General features: G+C 49.4%; 8 protein-coding genes across 8 annotated transcripts; 4 read left to right on the forward strand and 4 right to left on the reverse strand.

Moving 5' to 3' along the window:
- Positions 1 to 254: 254 nt before the first annotated feature.
- On the reverse strand, positions 255 to 3092 carry N7511_000268 (STE11 family mitogen-activated protein kinase kinase kinase; the record flags this gene model as incomplete). Its single annotated transcript, XM_057122693.1, has 4 exons — positions 255 to 2519; positions 2575 to 2726; positions 2783 to 2856; positions 2911 to 3092. The coding sequence occupies 4 exons, from the start codon at positions 3090 to 3092 to the stop codon at positions 255 to 257; spliced, it is 2673 nt and encodes an 890-aa protein (XP_056988426.1).
- Positions 3093 to 4550: 1458 nt separating this feature from the next.
- On the forward strand, positions 4551 to 7275 carry N7511_000269 (uncharacterized protein; the record flags this gene model as incomplete). The annotated part of the gene is made up of 3 exons (XM_057122694.1): positions 4551 to 4668; positions 4719 to 4773; positions 4830 to 7275. 3 exons carry the CDS (start codon positions 4551 to 4553, stop codon positions 7273 to 7275), a joined length of 2619 nt encoding a protein of 872 aa, XP_056988427.1.
- A 649-nt stretch (positions 7276 to 7924) lies between these two features.
- Positions 7925 to 8756, reverse strand: N7511_000270 (uncharacterized protein; the record flags this gene model as incomplete). Its single annotated transcript, XM_057122695.1, has 3 exons — positions 7925 to 8203; positions 8256 to 8345; positions 8412 to 8756. 3 exons carry the CDS (start codon positions 8754 to 8756, stop codon positions 7925 to 7927), a joined length of 714 nt encoding a protein of 237 aa, XP_056988428.1.
- A 374-nt stretch (positions 8757 to 9130) lies between these two features.
- On the forward strand, positions 9131 to 11999 carry N7511_000271 (uncharacterized protein; the record flags this gene model as incomplete). The annotated part of the gene is made up of 6 exons (XM_057122696.1): positions 9131 to 9159; positions 9210 to 9296; positions 9366 to 9492; positions 9554 to 9728; positions 9788 to 10378; positions 10432 to 11999. 6 exons carry the CDS (start codon positions 9131 to 9133, stop codon positions 11997 to 11999), a joined length of 2577 nt encoding a protein of 858 aa, XP_056988429.1.
- Positions 12000 to 13060: 1061 nt separating this feature from the next.
- N7511_000272 (adenosine kinase) lies at positions 13061 to 14445 on the reverse strand (the record flags this gene model as incomplete). Its single annotated transcript, XM_057122697.1, has 7 exons — positions 13061 to 13097; positions 13153 to 13266; positions 13324 to 13661; positions 13719 to 14060; positions 14115 to 14265; positions 14321 to 14336; positions 14394 to 14445. 7 exons carry the CDS (start codon positions 14443 to 14445, stop codon positions 13061 to 13063), a joined length of 1050 nt encoding a protein of 349 aa, XP_056988430.1.
- Positions 14446 to 14635: 190 nt separating this feature from the next.
- On the forward strand, positions 14636 to 15350 carry N7511_000273 (DUF1770 domain-containing protein; the record flags this gene model as incomplete). The annotated part of the gene is made up of 3 exons (XM_057122698.1): positions 14636 to 14944; positions 15032 to 15226; positions 15279 to 15350. The coding sequence occupies 3 exons, from the start codon at positions 14636 to 14638 to the stop codon at positions 15348 to 15350; spliced, it is 576 nt and encodes a 191-aa protein (XP_056988431.1).
- Positions 15351 to 15883: 533 nt separating this feature from the next.
- On the reverse strand, positions 15884 to 18016 carry N7511_000274 (uncharacterized protein; the record flags this gene model as incomplete). Its single annotated transcript, XM_057122699.1, has 5 exons — positions 15884 to 16834; positions 16885 to 17253; positions 17311 to 17440; positions 17548 to 17717; positions 17828 to 18016. 5 exons carry the CDS (start codon positions 18014 to 18016, stop codon positions 15884 to 15886), a joined length of 1809 nt encoding a protein of 602 aa, XP_056988432.1.
- A 558-nt stretch (positions 18017 to 18574) lies between these two features.
- Positions 18575 to 19982, forward strand: N7511_000275 (60S ribosomal uL2 domain-containing protein; the record flags this gene model as incomplete). The annotated part of the gene is made up of 5 exons (XM_057122700.1): positions 18575 to 18604; positions 18827 to 18913; positions 18980 to 19037; positions 19195 to 19772; positions 19845 to 19982. 5 exons carry the CDS (start codon positions 18575 to 18577, stop codon positions 19980 to 19982), a joined length of 891 nt encoding a protein of 296 aa, XP_056988433.1.
- Positions 19983 to 21433: the final 1451 nt, after the last annotated feature.

Genomic DNA, 21433 nt, shown 5'->3' on the forward strand with positions numbered 1-21433 from the left:
TATCTTCTGCCAATTTCAGTCTACATTTCCAGCGAAAACATAACACTATAATAGCGCTTGGGTTAGTCAAAAAGGGGGAAAAGCCCCAGATAAATCACATTACTATCTACTCAAGAAGAGCCTTTGGCCGAGATAAGCATTTATACCAAAAAAAAAACAAACAGGTTACCATCATGCGTAGAGTCATGTTACATACAGGTATCAATGAAAACCCGAAAGCAGAACAAGAGGAAAGAGGAAAGAAAATCGCTAAATCATGAAATAGGAGCAGACAAGAACTCGCATTTGAGCAGCTCATCGGCACTAGGCCGCTGCTCATAATCCAGATGGAAAGTCATGTCAAGGAAGTCGACAGCCTCCTGACTGACATGATCCGGAGCAGGCGGGCGAGCCTTGTTACTACCGATAGCAAAGATGGCCTGCAGCTGACTGCAGTCTGGGAAAGGATGAGCGCCGATGAACATTTCGACGACGAGACAACCCAAACTCCAGATATCGGCTTTCTTAGTGTGGGCAGTCTGCCGCACGACCTCTGGTGCCATCCAGTATACACTTCCTTGTAAAGAGGTGCGGTGGATATGGCTACCTGCGCCGCCGCCACTGGCACGGGCACCGAGGAGGTGGGATGCTTCGACGCGCTTGGAGATACCGAAATCAGAAATCTTAACGCCACCCTTGTTGTCGACAAGGATGTTAGCACCCTTGATGTCACGGTGGATGATGTCTCGGCTGTGGAGATAGGAGAGGCCGGCCAAGATTTGGCGGACGAAGTTCTTGACAAGGGGTTCTTGGAAGGTGTTGTATTGTTTCAACATGGTAGCGATAGAACCGCCAGGAACATACTCCAGGAAAATGTTCAGATATTGGTCGTCGGCGACGGTACCGAGGTACTGCACAATATTTGGGTGTGACATTCCTTGCAAAAGCTCGATTTCGTGCTTCAAGGCTGTGACCATGAGGTTCTTGCGTTGGTCGAACTCTGTGCCCTTAGTGGCTGATGGAATTTCGACCTGTTTAACGGCCATAAGTTCTCCGGTAATGGCGTGGAGAGCCAAGAAGACGCTTCCGAAGGAACCTTCACCAATCAAGGATCCCTTCATCCAGTTCTTGGGTGCAAAGTTGTTTCCAGCCAAGAAGTCGGTCAGGCCGTCATCCTCTTCTTCGCCATCCTCGGCTACAATGACGCTCATGCGGTCATTGAATGAGCCGCCATCTGTAGCAGCGACGCTGAGACTCTCATCAAAGAGACTCTGGCGGGAGGTGTTTGGCGGCTCATCAGAGCCACTCTCAAAGGAGACGTATGACTTGCGGTTCGGCTCAATGGGGGATTCTTCCTGGAGTGGCTGAAGAGAGCTTGATGCAATCGAGTCCCGATACGAGGTTTGTGGCAGGTTGAATTTTGAGACTGATATGGGTCGGGGTGCACGTACTGCCTGTGCCACCCCATTGCCCTGAAGCCACGCATCTGCGATGCTGGGGATTGGGGGGATTGGAGGCAATGGGGGTAAAGGAGGGGCATCTTTCATACTTGAAGCAACGCTGTAGTTGCTAACAACACTCATGCGACTTGCGGCACGACTCAAACGTTGAGATCTGCGCATGGTCTTTTCAATGTTTTCTCGGTCATGACTAGGGAAGAATGATTGGAGTTCGTGAATAATCATCTCGCTTGGAGGTCTCTGGCCAAAGAATGAGCGGAGCTTAGCCACGGGATTTCGTTCACCATTGGGACCCTGTTCTTCTAGGCTAGAATTGGATGGACGATGACGGGGACCCAACGGAGAGAGTGGTTGTTTGATGTTATGCCAAGATTCGCCTGTAAGTTGCTGGATCTTGTGTTTCTGGCGCTGGTTGGAGTTGCTAAGAGCATTATGATGAGTGGCCTGACTCTCATCATATGCCAACTGAGAGGCACGTCGAAGCTCGTCCATGTCCGGCTCCCCTGCATGAATCTTTCGTAGAATCAAGCGGCCTCGCTCAGACTTATTGAATCCTTCACATATCTCCATGAGTTCTGATTCAGTGAGCTTCCTGCAATTAGACAGATCTGGATCTAACCCGTCTAGAACATAGAAGCAATAGTTTCTATACTGGTGCTCCGGAAGCTGCAACTTCTTCAGCACACACAGAATGACTTCATCAGGTGTTTTGCAATTCCTGATATCCAACACCTTCGTTTGTCCGCCTGTGTATATGACGCGGATGACAGGGGAGCTCGGTGGAAGAGGACCCATTGTAAGACCGTCGAGACTAGGATTCCGAGGATGGGAGCTTCTGCCCTCATTCGGTGTGCCGGGGTTTCTGCCAGAGCTTGAACCGCCCGAAGACGGATGGTTGAGATAGTCCTTGCGCCATAGACCCCTTTCGGATTCACCAGCGGGTGGCGACGCAGACTGAGACAGCGTTTTGCTGTTAAGATAATCATCGGCCAGCTGAGATGTGCGTCGGTATGGTAGGCGGGAATGGGAATATCGGGAGGAGTTTGAGAGCGCAGTGGCTTCGAGGGCGGCTAGAGTATCCTGTTTTAATGGTAAGCAACAGCGAAATAGTACCCAATGTGCATTTGAAACCCACCATATTCTTCTGTCGTGACGAGGTGCCAGACTTGGTTCTGAGTTGCTTGATGGCGACAAATATGCGCACTCGGTCGCCGACCTTCTTGATGCCCATTTCTTGTAATATCTTTTGGTCGCATTCAAGCAGATTGTCCCCGTTGAAATTGTTGGCTGGAACCGATCAGTTCACCTGTAGCCTTCAGTTGACACAGCATAGTCCAACATACCTTTGAATAACGACTCGTAATGTCCACATTTGATACTGTGAAGCCAGGCAACTACCCGCTTTTCATCCCAGGCACTTCAGATAGTCAGGATTACTGTAGCCATTGTGCTCTATAATCGGGGCACTTACCGGACTGATGCCGGATCGTCCTGCCCCTCCGAAAGCTCCGATTTTGTCGGACTAGCAAATGCCATTCCATCCTGAACTCTAGTGGCAGTCGGGGGTCTCTGTAGCGGGTTCGCATGATATGCAGTCGGGGTCTGGGACGAGGGCACACTCAAAGGTGCCGAATATTGCTTGGGGGCCAACATGTCGAATGGGTTGCGCGAATGGCTTCAACCCCTCGTCGCTGGCTATCGATATAGATCGCAGTGTACTCTCTTCGGGCTCTCTTCGGGCTCGGGTCGATTGGGCTGGGTTGGAGGGGGGGGGGGTCCGATCAAAAATGCGACGTCAACACATCATCCCGGATCCCTGGAGTTCAGTCAGCGGCATATTCCAAGTTTGATCCCAGGAGGGACGAGCGAGTAGACAAGAGAGCACCCCAAAAGCGACACTCACCAGGATACAAGCAAGCGGATGCTCTCAGCCGGACAGGCGAGATTGAAATGAGGGACCTGACTGCAGCTTACCTGAGCTTTTTTGGGTCGAGATCGGGTCTAGTGCTTTGGATCGGCTATCAAGATTAACCCCCACTCAGGCAAGAAAGGCAGAAAATAGGAAAGCAGATCTCAGTAGTCTCAAGAGAAAGTAGTGCACTGGTGGACGGAATTGGACTGGATTTTGTTAACCTGAAACCCTAGAACCCAGTGGAACAGAGTCTCTGACTAAGTGCTTCATCTATCAAGGGGGAAACTCTAGCCCCCCCCACGCGTTTCTGTGTCTCATCGGTTTCAGAGGCTTTATATCCACCTTGCCTTGTCCACTGACTGTAGAACTCAATATTGGTCGTGGTCTATCACTTACTATTGGACTGTTCCTGGGTGAAGAGTTGGCTTCGTAGCCCCACGGATGAAACAGCGGCTCTACGGAGTGAAGCTAAAGTAGGCTTGGTGTCTTACACAGCTCCATTTATTCTATGCATCGGAGTGGCTAGTGGGATTCTATTGAACTCAATTCCAGTGCCCCCGTCCGATCTAGGAAGACTTCAACGTATCTAAAAGTAGACCATGAGATAGGTAGGTTAACGTTCAGCTATAAAGTGACCTTATACTGGGCCCTCGACACCCTCAAAAAGAAGACCAGGTCGGTTAAAAACACTCCATCTCACTCAAGATAACATTCTCTCTTATAATTGCCCAATGCTTGAACCTAAGACGTAGCGGGTTGGACATGTAGAAAAATGGCTTATGTTGATACGGAAGCCCTAAGCCGTGGTGGATGGCGATTCAGACTGCCTCTATATGGCCCTTTTTTACTGTACACAAAGCATAGACTTGAGACAGCCTAGCATAGTCTACTCCGTGTCTAGTCTCATGCTGACCATCTACGGCACATGTATACGATGTGCTTCCCACTCTCCGCACCGGTGGAGTCCCGAGCGTATGCACGTCGGGCCAGACCAGCGGCATATATGCACCCAGCCTATCTCCAACACACAGCAAACATGGAGATGCGACATTTCCCCTCCCCTCTACGGGCCACCACTCGATGTGCTGGCAGCGACGAAGATATACAAAATGGCACGTGACCGTCCCCTCACCCCACAGTCAATTTCCCCGCTCAGACCTCAGAATCTTCCCCTCTCCTTCTCCCCCAAATCCCCAAAGATGGAGGACGAGAAATCCAAGAAAAAGAAAGGTGCTGCTCACCGGAAGTCTCTGTCGTGTGAATATTGCAGTCGGTCCTTTGCTCGCTTGGAGCATCTCCAACGCCATCTCCGCACCCGTTGAGTAACCCCCTCTTCCGGATTCTTGGGCATTTCTAATGTAGGACAGATACAAAGGAGAAACCCTTCTCATGTGACATTTGCTCCAAGTCTTTTGCTCGGAGGTAAGCTTTGGACTGCGTTTATTACCCCGGTCAGTTTGGCTTATATTATTTGACAGTGATCTTCTAGTGCGACATGAGCGATTAGTCCACCCTGCCGAGTCTGCGGCTAGTCGAGAGCATCGAACGAATGGCACCGAGCCCAATCATGAAATACCAATTCAAAACAACATCATCCAACCGGCCCACCATGAGTCGCGCATGCTAGAACTGGCAGACGCTATTCCGGTACACACTCAAATACCTCCGCCTCCGCCACCCGAAGTACAAGTCCAGCCTCCTCCGATTATAGATACACCTCACTTCAATCCCTCTTGGGGATATGATTTGAATCTCCTGTCCCATGCTGCAAGTCATGTTGCCTTGGAAGGTCAACAGGAGAGCTTGGAGTCTATCAGAAAATCTTCACAATCGATCCCAACCTCACAACCACTTCCCCACGTTCAGGAAAGAACAATCAATGATAATTATGGCGTAGAGCCCTCTATTCTCGATCTTACAGATCTTGGGGATCCTGTGCAGGATTTCACGGTTTTCCTGGAAAGTGTGGGTCTGTCGTCCGATTGGGACTCGGGCGTATTCTCGTCCGTCGAGGAACCCATGATGCCGCCAAGCATGACAATTGATTCCAAACCGCCTCGTGATACCATGTCATCACGACTGGGTGAACATCTCATGAATGATTCCCGAGTCGATGATCAACCGTCGTTCTCAAATTTCGGATCGCGGCTACCTTCATTGCAACCGGAATCCCACGAAATGGATGACCGTATCGGTCTTGCTGATGATAGCACTCGACCTGCATGGGATATCTCTAACTCGGACCGCCAGGCATTTATTACGAAACTTGAGGAATTCTCATATGTCCTGCCCAAAGGGTTTGTTCCGCCGTCACGCCATGCCCTATCCCGATTCTTCGCTGGATATATCAACGGACTCAACGAGCATCTTCCATTCTTACATGTCCCGACACTTTCCGTTGCCAAGTCATCTCCGGAGCTTACCCTGGCGCTAGCAGCTGCCGGCTCCCATTACCGATTTGAAAACAGTCGAGGCATTGATTTGTTTCATGCAGCGAAGGCAATTCTGTTAGAGCGACTTCGGCGACGAGACAGTAAACAAGTACCCCAACCGACATGGAATTATATTTCACCACCCTCTGGGTTTGCCAATTCCCGCGGATCATCCATGATTTCAAATACGGCGAGCAGTCCGTTTCAACATCATCAACAAATGTCAAATGTCCCAATGAATCCATCGATCTACACACTGGATGACTCGGATGCTCATATGGAGGTGATTCGAACATTTTTACTTCTAACTGTATTCGCCTCATGGGAACGACACCCAGAACTTTTGCGGGAAATTCTCTCACTTCAAAGTACTTTGGCCAGACTTGTTCGCGAGCATGGCTTGTCTGAGCCTGCTCCTACCCCAGATCCTATCAGCTGGGAAGAGTGGGTCCGAAGAGAAGGTAACAGACGCACGAAGCTCATCGTGTATTGTTTCTTTAATCTTCACTCGATCATGTACAACATTCCTCCTCTTATTCTAAACGGGGAGTTGAAATTGAACATGCCGTGCTCCCATGATCTTTGGAAAGCAACCAATGCTCCTCAGTGGCGCCGTGTTCATCGCACCAGACAGGGCTCGGATGTCCCCTTCCAGGAGGCTTTTGCCAGACTCTTTTTCAAATCCTCTCATGCAGTCCCGTCGGCACCTATATCTCCTCTCGGGAATTACATCCTTATCCATGCCATCATTCAGCAAATTTTCTTTGCTCGACAGCTGTGCCTCTCGGCGCCTCACATGCAGGGTACCAGTCTAAGGCAGGACGATCTGAATGTTCTGGATAACTCATTGAGCGCATGGAAGGCTCTATGGAAGCGCACACCCGAATCTAGTATCGATCCCCAAAATCCTGCTGGTCCGATCGCATTTACTTCCACCGCTCTGCTCGGGCTCGCTTATATCCGTCTCCACGTTGATTTGGGTCCCTGCCGTCATCTCATCACTCAAGATCCTGCTCAAATTGCAGGAGCTCTCATCGAGTCGCCTGCAATCGCACGTAGCCCACGGTTAATAATGGCATTGCTCCATTCGGCTCATGCTCTTTCGATCCCAGTCCGTCTAGGGATTGACTTTGTGGCCAGAACCCATTCCTTCTTCTGGAGTATCCAGCACTCTCTTTGCAGTTTGGAATGCGCATTCCTACTCAGTCGCTGGCTACTTTCCATTCCGGCCTCACAGCCAGAGCAGAGGCTGTCGGAGCATGAGCGTAAACTCCTCCTGTGGATCAAGAGCATGATGGATGAAACCGAAATGGCTGTTGATCCTCTTGGGGCACCGGATATTGAGTTCATGGCTAATCCATACAAGGTGCGCCAGCTTAGTGTTGCGATTGTCCGTGTTTGGGCGCGGACTTTCAAGGGCAACACTAGTTGGGCAATTGTTGATTTAGTCGGGTCTAGCTTGGATGCTTATGCTGACCTGTTGGAAAGCTGATACCACTTCTATGGGAGTTTTGATTATTTGATTTTAATAGGATACAGATTGGGCATCATGTCCATTCGCCTACTCCTTGGGGCAAAGATATAACGTCTTTGCCAAAAGCTTTGAATGGCGTCTTTGGAAAGGCCATTCTTAATGATGCTATTGATATTACGTCTTTTCTTGATTGATGTTTCTTGGCGTTTATATATGGGAGCCGGGATATGAGGATTCTTCCAAGGTTCTGGGTTTCTTTTTGTTTGTATCATGGATCTTTATGTATTATGGATGACTTCGTCAATTGCTTAGTGCTGTCTAGTATACCCTGTTGATGTTGAGGATAATGCCATATCTTGTTCATTTGGATTTTGCTTTTGATATGCACAATGCTGGAGCTCGGGAAGTATTCGATACCCATAGTAAGTAATTAAAGGAAAATAGGATTTGGGTGGAGGATATTTTGAATGATTTATGTTCATCTGGGTCAGAATATATATTTGTGTCCCGAACATGTGCCCCAGTCTACACGATCAAGCGTTAGGTTAGTCGCAAGTCGGGTAATCCATGATATCAACATATCAACAGCAAGCTAACACTATTCCATACCGTACCAACTCAAGCGCGTATTCGTGAAAAAAAAAAGATCATAATATCATTACGAATACTACTTTCCAGGCATCTTGTTTCGGTTCCTTGCCACGCTTGTGGGCACGAACCGTAGAGCGGACATGGACTTTTCCAGTTCGTCAATTTCCATATCAGTAGATGACTTCGGTTCAGGTACTGCCGCTACCACTGGGTTCGACTGCGAAGCAGAACTCCGGCGTCGCAACCTACCCTCCAGGGCCGACGACGTTGAGATCCGACGTCGGTGACTGTTCATCGGCCGCAACATGGAGGCATGCTTATCAATACCGTCATTCACAATGAAAAAGTTGTAGGTCTGCATCATATGTGTGAGCCGATAGAATTGAATAGAAAGGTTGGAACCATACCCGAGGAAACATGTGCTTGTCGATTAAGTGCATTCTCCTTTTTTGAGGAGTTGAGCATTTCCGCTCACAGTTCTCGACAAAGCAGCCAAACTATTGAATGCTGTAAGAATCTGGGTTGACCAAATGGCGGTGGCTCCCATCGAGGTCTGTACTTACCGTCTTATCTCCCCGGGCTCGCATGGCAGCAGTCAGTGGATCATGGTTCTCTTCAATATGCAGATTGAGCAAATGACCCGTTGGAAAGTTCTTGCTGCACTCAGAGCAGCGGTTCACATGAGCTTGCAGGTAATGAACCTCGTAGTCCTCGTAGGAAGTAAACGAGAGCGTCTCGCGGTGAGGCGGTAAGGAGCAATGCATTACTTCCGGAAGGATCTTGGGACCACTGTCCAGCAATTTGTTTCGTTCTGGAGGTGGAGTCGCCAGATTCACGGTGGTTGAAGATACTGAGCCGGTCCCATCAAGAGAAGGGGACCTCGAGTGGCTTCTGGAGCGTTTCGACATGGTCTAATTCGCCTTGCATATGCCCGGTTGATAGGTCGACTTGGCGAGGGGGTAGTGGAGCACAGCATTCAAGGCCCAAGCCAGTCATTGGGCTGGAAACAACCTAATCATTCTCTCCAAGATCAATATCACGTCCAAGTTGATCGCAGTTGAGTGAGTAGAAGAGGACTCAACTGGGCAATATTACTTCCCGCCTTGGCGCCACCAATCAGCGGGAGCATTGGACCCGCGCATTTATGCATTTTCATACTCTCAGCCCTTGACCCCAACGCGCGCCTTTTTCTTCTCTTCTTACTGATGGCTTGCTCACTGCTCACTGTTCTATCAATTTGACCGGCGAGGTCGACGCTCGGGATCCCCGGGCCAACTCCCTGATGGCGCCCTCGTTCTCGGATGCCTGGAAGTCAGTGCTCTTGTTCCCCTCCTCGAAACCCACATCTAATCGGGAAACAGAACTGCGATCGAAGCTGAGAAGGAGCTCCTACAATGCTTCTCCCAAGAACGACGCACATTCGATGAATTCGAACACTTCCTATCCGAGTCCGTAACGCCGAAATGCAAGCCCCCGCGCACATGCCCGCTTATTCTGACCTCTTTTTTGTGACTTAGGTTCCGAATTTCCTGCCAAAACGCTATCCTCTTTGATTTCGATGCCGCCCGGGAAGCTGACGTGGAGAGTCGTCTATGGGATGCGCATTTGAAAGTGAACAACCGGTTTCGCAAGCAGCTTCTTCGCGTGGGTACCGCATGGACACTTCTCACTAGACCAGTTGTACTGATGTTTCTGGCCCAATTAGTTTCGCGAAGAACACGGCAAGAAGAAACCAGTGGAGAGACGAAAACTCGAACGACACTACCTTGATTTTATTAAGTCGAGCCAGCGGTTTTACCGCGGATATATCCAACATTTGTCGTCACGCTTTGGGGGGATCGTGGAATTGGAGAGAGTGGCGCGCAAGTTCAATTTCGAGAGTAAGGAACACATGAACACTGTGCGCCGGGGCTAGGAGTTAATCAGCAGTTATTCACAGATCTGTCCGGCCAACCTCCTATCAAGCCTTCCAACGAGCTACGCAAGCGCATCCTCCAGTCATGCCACGCAACACTCATCAGACTCGGAGACCTTTCCCGTTATCGCGAATCGGAACTCGTCAGCAAGGACCGAAATTGGGGCCCTGCCATCGGCTATTACGACCTGGCCTCGGTGATTAACTCTGCATCAGGAGCATCCCAGAACCAATTGGCTATTATTGCACTTGCAGATGGCAACCATCTTCGAGCGACATATCATCTCTACAGAGCTCTCTCGGCTCAAGAACCTCACCCTACGGCAAAGGGTAATTTGGAGATCGAGCTTCGAAAAATCATGAGCGCATGGGCAAAAAGAGAGTTGATACGTCCCGAAGATGCTGGTATCCCCGGTAGAGCTTTGACGCCATGGTTTCTTTACCTTCATGCCAAATGTTACAAGGGCACTGATTTTGCAGAGCATGATGAACTGGAAAGTGAAGTCCTAAGCCAACTTGCAGTTGAGATTAGGGAACGGTCGCTTGAAGGTACTCTTCAAAAGTTCTGTCTCATTAACATTGCAGCTGAAGATTTTGCGAGGGCCCGCTCTTTTGGTAAGTATATGAGATATTGTTATTGTGTATGCATGCGCTTACCCATGTTCCAGAGGAATCCGTCTCAGATGCCCGCGTCTTTTTCCAACGAATCAATGTCAAGACCTTCTTCACCTTGCTGCAAATCCTCCTGGTGGAATTGGAACGCACCGCTTCATTTGAGGATTCAATCGGCAAAGACACATTGCCTAGCCCTGACAAGGTGACAGTAGTTGCTCGCCGGATCTTGCCTGCGCTTCGACATTACAGCTCGTGGCTACTTACCAACAGCCAGTCTCTAGCCGAGCAGACGGAAGAAAAAGATTCCGCACTAGCAATCCAGATCAAAGAGTTCTGGAAAATTTATGCTGGCACATTGAGCTTACTCGCATCCTCATTCGATGTTGCGAGCCTTCCCGAAATCGACTATCTTTTGGAAGAAGACGAAGAGAGCCTTGGATTTGCGCCTCTAGATCAAAATGCTACCTCTAGGCGTTATGTTGGAGGCGGTGATCAGGCAAAGCCCCGGATGCATGACCTTGGGGTGGAAAGAAGCCATCCCAATATGGAAATGCTCTACCGGATTCGTGAGTTCGTCATTGATGGACTTGATCTGGTTGTGAGCAACCGAATCCCCGTGGCTCTTGTGGACAGCGAAGACAAGAAAACATTTATCTACCAAGAAGAGGATCTGCCGTCACAATTCTACTCCAGTCCTCATGGTAGGCAACATGCGGTTTCGTCCGCATCCATTGAGCGTGAGGATATCTCCCAGGCAACTCAAGATTCACAATCTGTGGCCGAGGCTCAAAGCTTGTTCGGTGGCTCTCAGTCTGCATCAGCATCCATGTCCGCCAACATGAACCGGATTGTTGAAGGCGTAGAGCGACTTGTCGACTCGGACACATATGAGAATGCGCCCGATGTTTCTGACCAATACGCTTTCCTCGGTCCGGTTAGAGAAATGCTGACTCCAACACATTTGTCCCCGAATACCAGTTCCTATCCATTTGGGGAAGAGAACTCACCATCGCTTGGTACCCCCATCGCTCCTCCACCTGGGCTTGGACCTCCAGTCGTCAATGCGGCAGATTCTCTTCGGGCATCATCGGCTCAGTCATATACTCCCAGACCTGCCATTCCCAGCCTTCCAAGTATTTGGACTCCACTGAGAGATCCTGCCCCTCCACGTGCTCCTCCTGGCCTTGGCCCGCAAGTCGGTCAACAAGCTCCCCTGCATCCAATGGCAGTCACAAACTCTATGAGCCCCGAGAGATCTATATCACATGAACAGCTTGCGCATGAGCTAATGCTGCGACACAATCTCGCACAGTCTCAATACTCAAACTCGCTGGATGTAGGATCAATGCCCACTCCATGGGTAACACCCAGCATGTCCAACCCGCAGCCGCGGCCTGCAGCAAACGGCTGGGACCGAGAGCCTCACGGCAGATCGACCTTTGGAGCATTCGAAATTCCAAGCCAGACACACCCGAGCAGCCTAGGACATCCCTCATGGGCCAACGAAGCCTTCATTGCCAGTAGCCTCGCTCACACAGCACCCTACAGCTCCGGAATCGGACGCAAGTCTTCTCAGCTGGGAGCAATCGGTCAAACCCCACCGTGCGGCCAAGGAGGCTGATCACATTACTCCAGCTCTCGAATCTTGAGTTCTTTAAAATGTGCAAAATGCATGTAGCACCACTAGCCGGGCAAACTTTCTGACCAAATTGTGCCACTGGATCTACAGCTTTCCTGACGTGCATACCCTGTTTGAGCATGTGCATGGGGTGCATGTACCGTGCGATACGAACTCACCCAGTCTCGTTGAATGCTACAACACAGCACCTTAGCCCACTGCCTACATCTTTGCAACGACCAGACGTGATTGTACTACAGCTCGCCAGATCACAAGTGGCAGATCCCGCGCTACTACCATACCCCTTAGTGCCGGAATTTCAACCCTGGTGACTGATGACCGATGACCGAGGAAACTGCGGATCTGCACCGATTATGAAACTTCCTAGCATTCCCCGTTTTCGCCTCGCGGTCTTTTGTCTGGACGAATGATATGCGCGTTCAACACGTGGCTTGATGAGGAGATGAATATTGGCCTTTTTTGCCTTTGGAGACGTTTGTTTCGTTCTGTTTTTTGTCTCTTTTTCTTGTTTGCTTTTTCATGCGACATGACTTGATCTTTTCCTTTCCTCACGTTAGCCTTGCCTTTTTTTTACCGTAGAGGAAATATCTGGCACAATGTACTCATCTAGTCCCTGAGACTACCTTAATAGTTTGTTCAGTGCTGTTCTGGTATCCAAGTAGCAAACTTGCACTCCAAGTGCTTTTAGCACCCAAGTTAGTGTAAAGTCTACATGCTGTACGTAGTTGGAAAACCATAAACCCCGAAAATGTTCATTGTGAGATTGTAAGAAGTGGCACAGAGTGCTTGTAAAATATAATAGTGACTAGAGAATGAGGATAGGGTTCTCAAAGAGAAATTATGGTTCATTGGACAGTTCGACGTTACGTTGAAGTCATCAGGTTTAAAGAAAAGAAAACTTGGGTATATGGGTTGAATCATCCAGAATCGAGCGGCATTGATCCAGTTGTTAGAACTGGATTATTGCACCAAATCTCCCAATAAGTTGGAAGATGTGTTGAAAAGGTTGTAATCTATGCTTTTGAGGTCCATGTTTTGACCATTTAAGAGCGGGAGTAGGTCTGCTTGGGGGAGGGGAAGCTGATGAGATGTTAGCCTCTGGCATCTTATAGAGTAAATGAGAAGGGGAACTCACGAAGGTCCAAGCTCCTGGATGCTCTTGCTGGCGAGCCACTGGCCCATGTCGATAGAGTCATCGAGGCTCTTGCCAGCGACGATACCGGCGCAGAAACCACCGGCGAAGGCATCACTACAATAGATGTTAGCAAAAGTGAATCTATATGTTCTGTAATCGAATATGGCTTACCCAGCACCGTTGGTGTCGTTGATGGCGTCCTTGGAGATCTCGTGGACCTTGAACTCCTTGACCTCAACGGAGCCGGAAGAAGAACCGATGGCGACAACAGTGGGCTCGGTGCCTTGGGTGACAATGGCAACACGGGGGCTGTTGGTGTTCTTCTTGGGGAGCAGAGCGAGCTTCTTGGCGATCTCAACAACATCCTCAGTGCCCCACTGGTGGCTCTCGGAGTAGGCACGGGCCTCGGTCTCGTTACAGAAGGTGTAGTCAGTGTAGGGCAAGACGCTGTCGAGCTGCTCCTTGAAGAACTGGGGGATGAAGGGGGCGGAGAGAGACAGCATGAAGGGCTGATATTACAATGGCATCAGCAGAGGTTTCAATGCACCAGAATGCAATTTACACACCTTGTTCTTAGCAGCGGCCTCTTCACCAAGAGCGATGATGGCGGGCACACAGACAGTCAGGTGGTATCCACCGACGTAGTAGAACTTGGCCTTCTCAACAAGAGACCAGACCTCGGGCTGCTTCAAGTGCTCGAGCTTGTACTCGTTGGCAGCAGCGAGGTGGGTGCACATGCTGCGGTTGTGGCCAGTGATAACAACACCGCACTTTCCGGTGGGCTGAGCCTCGTCGACACGGTACTCAGTGTGGACACCAGCCTCCTCGCAGGTCTTCTTGAGGATGTCACCGAACTTGTCCTTACCGATGCAACCGATGTAGACAACGGACTGCTCAGGAAGCATGTACTGGAATAATGTCAGTATCAACATTGAGGTCATTTTGGTGGTAGAATGGCATACCTGGGCACCACGAGCGGTGTTCTGGGCAGCACCACCGGGGATCAGCTTGGCATCCCGGGCGAGCAGGTCCTCGTAGATACCCATGTGCTGGTCCTCAGCGAGGATAGCATCATTCTCCTTCAAGCCGTACTTTTCGAGGAGAGCAGCATCACTAATAATGTTATTAGCATCAAATTGGGTCTCAATTACACCTGAGTTTTCCATACCCACGAGCCTGGATGTCTATAACAAGCGGTCAGCATTATTTCGAGTCTAGGGTTCGATTGAGAAAGCACATACCCAGGAGAGGGTTCTCGAGACAGAGAAGAGGGTAACCTTGAGGAGCAGCCATTTTGAATAATAGATGAAGATGGAAAGATGGAAAAGGTGGGAGAGGTGGGAGAGGAGAAGGAGATGGAGGGGTTGGCAGAAAAGAGCGGACTGGACTCTGCAAGGGCATCCCAGGATCCACCGGCTTCACGTTCCCCGTGAGTTGCTCTTTGGACTCTCTGGACTCTCTGGACACTCTACACACCTCAACAATGGCTGACCACGCAATGGAGATCCCGGAGATTATCCAATCCGCAAGCATCAATAAGAATCCAGACCCTGCTCATGACATCAACCCAGCTACTGCAGCTTCAGAAAAACAACCCGTCTACGTTGGCCCAGATTCCGATGTTGACAGTATTGCCTCCGATATTGTCGATCCAAGCCGAGTGATTCGACCGGTTCGTCGTCGTCAGAATCTTCCTCCTCTTCCAGATCTACGCTTTGAGCAGAGCTACCTGGCTAGCTTGAAGGATGCCGACACCTGGGGACGGGTGGCGTGGATCACCACCAGGGATCAAGTAAGCTTCACTACTTTGCATTGATTTTTCACGGTGGTGAGGGACGACCATGGTGATAAATAGCTAATACGTTGATCTCACTTTCAGGTCCTTCTTCCTTTGATTCAAGGAACCGTCTGGACTCTCGCCCTTTCAGGTTGGCGCTTCTGGAACCGCAATGCATCAGTTAGCGGCCACACCCTTGGCAGTCGAATCCGCAGATGGTGGTACGAAGTAAACAACTGGCGTCTACCCCAAATGGGCTCGACCAGGAATCAACGACTAGCGTCGGATGTTGAAGATGTGAGCAAATCGCCCCTATCCCTCCAAAATCCCTATCTGATTTCGGACAGAGCTGGAGAAACTGACGGTCGAGGAGTTTTTGCAGTTCTACACGGCTCAGTTCTCTAACGCGGGCTCTGACTGAGATTGAGATGAAGATTGCTAGGTGCGATCTATTGTTTTGATTCAGAGGTCCGGTGACTGGCTCTTCGTACACTGGATTTGCTTGCATTTATGGCGTTGAACCTTGGAGGCGTTCTTTTCTCTCGATCCCCATTTGCATTTCTATGTTTCCTATATCCCTGCTTCGGCATACTGCTTTATTTCTTGCCCTTGAGCCTGCGCAGGAAGGATCTTGTGATCTATTAAAGCCTGCCATAAACAGATATAATGCTTGTGTACAAACCCATATTGTAACTTACGGCACATACGCTTTTCCGTAATCTGCGTAGTAAGATATCATAGCACTGTCGAAAGTGTCATTTGGTTTTTCAAGCCCTTTGCATAAAACCCACTTTGACTTGTTGAGTCTACACACTTGAACCCTAATCCATTGATAGTTTCATAGAAAAGTACCATGCACTCGCGGCTACACATCTATTTCGCAACAAATAGTAGATATACATTATGGAGCTAGGGTTCAATCGGTGGAGAGAAACCCACCCACCCATACATTATTCAAGGCTGGTTCACCCCGTTAGGCTCTGTAGGCTGGGTTGCTTTCGTTACCTCGGGATGAGCAATTTTCGGTGCAGCTGGGATTGGAGAGACCGTGACCATAGGTCCCTGTGGCATGGCTTCTTGGGGTTTGAAGACAGGCGATGAAGCCATGACCGGCGCGGGCTGTGTTGGAATTTGAGGTATCGGAACTGTGGGAAGGGAAGACGCACCCTCCGGCGCGCGATCCTCACTTGGGTTGGTTGGAGGGGGCATTGTCGATGCTTGGTTGGATGAAGGTGCTGCTGTCTCTGTGGCATCCTCCATTAGGATATCTTTTGCAGGGGGCGGCTCATCATTCTGTTTTTCAATCCTGCCGTTGCTAGGCGCATCCCCTCTGCCATATCGAAGTTGTACAACCAGACTTTCCGGCTCCTCACTGACTTCGGAGTCCTCCTCGCTGGCTTCTTCCTCATCTTCCTCATTGTCGCCTTCCAAGTCATGTTCTTCGTCATCTTCAGGGCCTCGCCATTCGTTACCACTTTCATTTGCGCTTGAATGAATGGATGCATCTTCTAGATCTTCGACGTCATATCCAGAGTATCCATTAGGATTTCTGGATGTACGAGTCCTCTGCGGTCTGCTGACTTCTTCCTCATCATATTCCTCGTCATCGCCACCATCCAATTGTCCAGCCAGCAATGTCTCTCCGTAGACACCTCCTGCGCGAGATCGAATCTGCCGTCCACTTGCCGTAAAACGAGGCCGAGATGACTCTGTAGGAGCCGCAGCGTTGCCTCCACCACGAGTGGAGCGACGCACAGAAGTTTCATCCTCGGAGAACATGTCCTCATCATCGTATGTGTATTTCAGCTTCTTTCCACGTGTACGACCTTCATACATGGAGAAGCCTGGGTCTGGGCGAACGAACGCAGCTTTTCTTGCTAAACGATAGTCACGACGTTTCCGTTTCTAGTAATACTGTAAGCTGAATCCAAGCAAATCTTCAGATAGCAATTTACCTCTTCGGATGCCTCAAATCGAGGAATGGATGCGCGAATTTTCTCGCTCAGCTTTTTCGAATTGGTGCCTTTCTCTCCCTCAAGTTTTGCAGCAACAGACTCCAGCTCAGGAATATCTCCTGCGATACTCCACCAAGTATTATGTTTGAGAGCCGGATTGCTCTCACGATAAAGCCGGAAATGGGTGTCCTCTTGTCCCTCGATGAGCCAATAGCGACGTTTCAAGCTATCTCGGCCCCAGGACTGAACAGAAAGTGGCTGATTAAGGTCATCATCATGTCGTGATTGCTTGTATGATTCTTTAATCTTTGCCTGGACCGCTTCAGATGATCCGAGCGACCAAAGTATGAGAGCCTTCAACAATTGAATCTAAATTCAAACAGATCAGAATTGCCAATTGAAAGGTGTGGTTGATTCCGAACGTACGCGTTCCTCGGGGGTCATGGTCGCAAAGCTGCGCCCCCCATGAAGGGGATTCTTGCCTCCCCATGCCTTTGGCCACTGCGACTGGTGGGTATGGATTGCTTCTTCTAGAGGTCGTGTGAAGTGCGCACGTCTATTCGATTCATATATGAAATTAGTATAGATGTCGACAATTGGTGGCGGTAAAAGCGCGTCTACGCGAACTCTCCGCACGTATCGCGAATTGGGTGGCGAACATACTCAACATCCTTCTTGCGGTTCAAAACGAGTCCAAGCAATGCGCAAAGAAGTCTCTCGATATATTCTCCAGGGGGAGACTCCTGGACTCCATTCTCAATGTCCTGTGGACCGTAGTGTTGCAATCCTCGTGGGAACACTTCATGAAAGCGCGCGCGGAACGTGACGATGAACTAAAGATGCGACAACTCAGTAAGCGTGTCCTAGAATGAACCAAACGCGTCCTAGACAGATTGCAGGTCAAGCAATGAGCCGTTTTATAACTCTCAAGAGCTACACTCACAGCAATATCCGGGTTGTCGGCGAATACGTATTCATGCGGTGGTGACGGCTCCCGTTTCGGCGGAGGTGTTTCCGACTCCTTCTTGAAGTACTTTGTGATGCCAACTGGCTCATCGATAGCCATGGCGGCTTCATCATCTGTCGGCGGCGCAGATGATAAGGAGGAAACGTCTGAATCTGAGGGGGGCATTTTGGAGGTACTGGGGGACGATGGTGAAGGAGAGGAAGTGAGTTTCGCGCATTCGAGCGTCACGTCTGCACCGATCTTGCGCCCGAAAGGCGATTATTTAAGACATTCTCAGCGCGAATGCTTCGATCCCATACGATTTTTTTTTTACTAAAGTCTGCCATTTGTTTCTAGCAAGGTCATGATTTACAGAGATGTGAAATTCAGATATCAACAGAGTCATGCATGTAGAGTTGTATAGAATTGAGCTTGAGAGGGGTAATCGGGGTAAAGATATCTAAATTGACATGCTTTCAAATATAATGAATAGGACAGAGAGCGCTCCAGCAATCAGTAGGGATTACTTGGTAGCTAGTATGGCTTTAGATATCAGTATCCATGTCATCAGAACACCGAGATTGATCTCTCTGTGTGGAGTATATGAGTATAAGAAGTGATCGTTCCTCGCAATTGCATCATATCAAATCATCAAGTGCAAGTGCAAGTGCAAGTGCAAGTCCAGACAGGACTGCAGAGTGTTCTCATCGGCATTTGATAGTCAGGAGTCCGTCGATGATGACAATGTTTCTTGGCGGTCACGTGGGAGGTTATGTAATTGCCCTCCCCAAATCTACAGGGCTTGCTAAAAATGTTCGCTTCGCATAGGAAAAAAACGATGGGATTTGATTGGGGAAAGAGACCATCTCGTAAACTGCATCTATTGATCTTTCTCAGCCCTACATATTGGCTCTCAACCGAAAAAGCTGGAGATACAGTGTTTGCGTAGTTCCATAAGTCGAGTAAGCGACTCCGCGCTAATCCCAATCGGGCTAGGTTAGCGACCGCACCCTAAAGCCCACACAAGTCCCCGTGTCCGATGATTTCTCAACTTCTCAACGACAAGCCTATCTTCAATTCGAGGTACGACCGATTTCCCCCTCCCACACGACACTCCTGTCATTCAATATTAACACAGGATTCATTTAGACAGTCGCCATGGGTCGTGTCATCCGCAACCAGAGGAAGGGCCGTGGCTCCATTTTCAGTGAGTGCGACCGAAAATCATTCCAGCACGAAATTTGAAGCTGCGCACTCGAGCAGCGAAGAGGAGGAACAAACCTGGACTCCCTGGATTACCTGGAAACTACACACAGATTGCGAAGCAGAATGCAGTGCTGATATCGATTTTTTCTTTTTTACAGCGGCCAACACCCGTCTCAACAAGGCCCCTGCCCAGTTCCGTACCCTCGACTACGCTGAGGCCCACGGATACACCCGTGGTGTTGTCAAGGAGATCATCCACGATGCCGGCCGTGGTGCTCCCCTCGCCAAGGTCCAGTTCCGTCACCCCTACAAGTTCAAGATGATCACCGAGACCTTCATCGCCAACGAGGGCATGTACACCGGCCAGTTCATCTACGCTGGTAAGAACGCCGCTCTCACCGTCGGCAACGTTCTCCCTCTCGCCTCCATGCCCGAGGGTACCGTCATCACCAACGTCGAGGAGAAGTCTGGTGACCGTGGTGCGCTCGGCCGTACCTCCGGTAACTACGTTACCGTTATTGGCCACAACCCCGAGGATGGCAAGACCCGTGTCAAGCTCCCCTCCGGTGCCAAGAAGGTCATCAAGAACACCGCCCGTGGTATGGTTGGTATCGTCGCCGGTGGTGGCCGTACCGACAAGCCTTTGCTCAAGGCCGGTCGTGCCAAGCACAAGTTCGCTGTCAAGCGTAACTCTTGGCCCAAGACTCGTGGTGTTGCCATGAACCCCGTCGATCACGTAAGTTTTGACTGTCTACCCATCATTCTGTGGGTTTGAATTCAAGAATATATTCTGACAACTTTTCTACAGCCTCACGGTGGTGGTAACCACCAGCACATCGGTAAGGCCTCGACCATCTCCCGCTACGCCACCCAGGGTCAAAAGGCCGGTCTCATTGCCGCCCGCAGAACTGGTCTGCTCCGCGGTACCCAGAAGACCAAGGATTAAGCGGTTTATTTCTTGGAGTTTTTCTTGTGACGGGTTGAAAATGGAATTCTGCTATGAGACAAACGTACTTAGGCGACTGCGGATGAGCGTCTCATGCGCCCTTAGCGAATTAAGGTTGTGGTCACCATCCTTTTTGTCCTGCATAACCAAAGGGTGAAGAGTAGAGGTCCGGGGATGGCCTCTGTGAAGGCAGAACGGAAAATCAAAAAGGCCCTTGGGGCTGTGAAATGATACACCTTTAAACTTTTATTCCGTCCTGCCTGTCACCCTCGTAGATTGTAGTATCCTCGTAATGTACAGAGTTTTGATGGTTGAACTATTCCATGCTGCCATTCTGCACCTCACATGAACATGTCGAGGACAGTAACCCTTTACTAGACATCTGCATTCTGGAATCATTTACGTTACGGGGTAAGTGCAGATATTGGCTGGTCTGCCTCTAGTCTCAAGTGGTCAGTCACTATCTTTCACCTCGAGGTATTATACTTATTCACAGGCCGCTATATCGCAGCTTTATATATTATCTATGGAACATTATCAGAGTTTTATTTGACACACAGACTGCTTCGCAAACTGTCTAACATATTTGCGAACGCTGTGGCGCTTAGATACTGACTGACAGGGCAGGCGCTTGAGGTGATCCTGCAAATATATTTTTCTGCAATCTAAACGTGCAACTCGGTGCCTTGCTTCTATGGGAGACTATATGGAAATAATGTATAAAAGAATCAGAGACACTGTCGCTGCTATGTCGCTGTTATCTCTATATAAAAATAAAAGGTAAAGAAAAAGGTGCGGTTATATATAACGTTAATTTCTTTTAGCACAAGTGTCCAACTACATTGAGCATAAAAAATTGTCTTAATTAGAAATTTTGATATTCTTGATCGAGCAGATATCCCCAGTGATACCAAGAGCGTGATACTATGTTCAAGTTGATCTGTTTGATTTGTCTGTGTCGTCTGTTGTTTACACATACTGGGGTTAGGGTTACTACTATTCTCTGACCCCGACTTTCCAGCAACATCTGTCCCATTGAGTAACCATCAAACGTCAAGGGAGTTAGCTCCCTCATTAATTTAGGACAAATCAATCTAGCGTGGTCCTGGAACGAATAGGATGCCTTCAGCAACCGGCCCTCTGGACCATGTCCAACGAGTGAACAGGAGCTAGCTTGACGCCTACAGGCATAATGCATATCCCAATCAGACTGCGTGACTTGTGATTATATAGGGCAAATGGCACATTGTCACCCCTGTGTTGGTATCTTCAACAAATTCTAGTGGCAGTCTCATCCACGTCACAAAAAAAAAACGCTGTGTCTCATGCTTGTAATGATTTCCAGCACTGGGAAGAGTGAGCACCCTTATGAATCTGAAGGCAAGAATCGTACAGTATCAATGGCAAGACCAAATGCCATTTGGAATGGCTCTCATTACTCGAGGTAAGCG

Source organism: Penicillium nucicola (genome assembly GCF_028828085.1).
Source record: "Penicillium nucicola strain IBT 29836 chromosome Unknown utg000001l, whole genome shotgun sequence".
NCBI lineage: Eukaryota > Fungi > Ascomycota > Eurotiomycetes > Eurotiales > Aspergillaceae > Penicillium > Penicillium nucicola.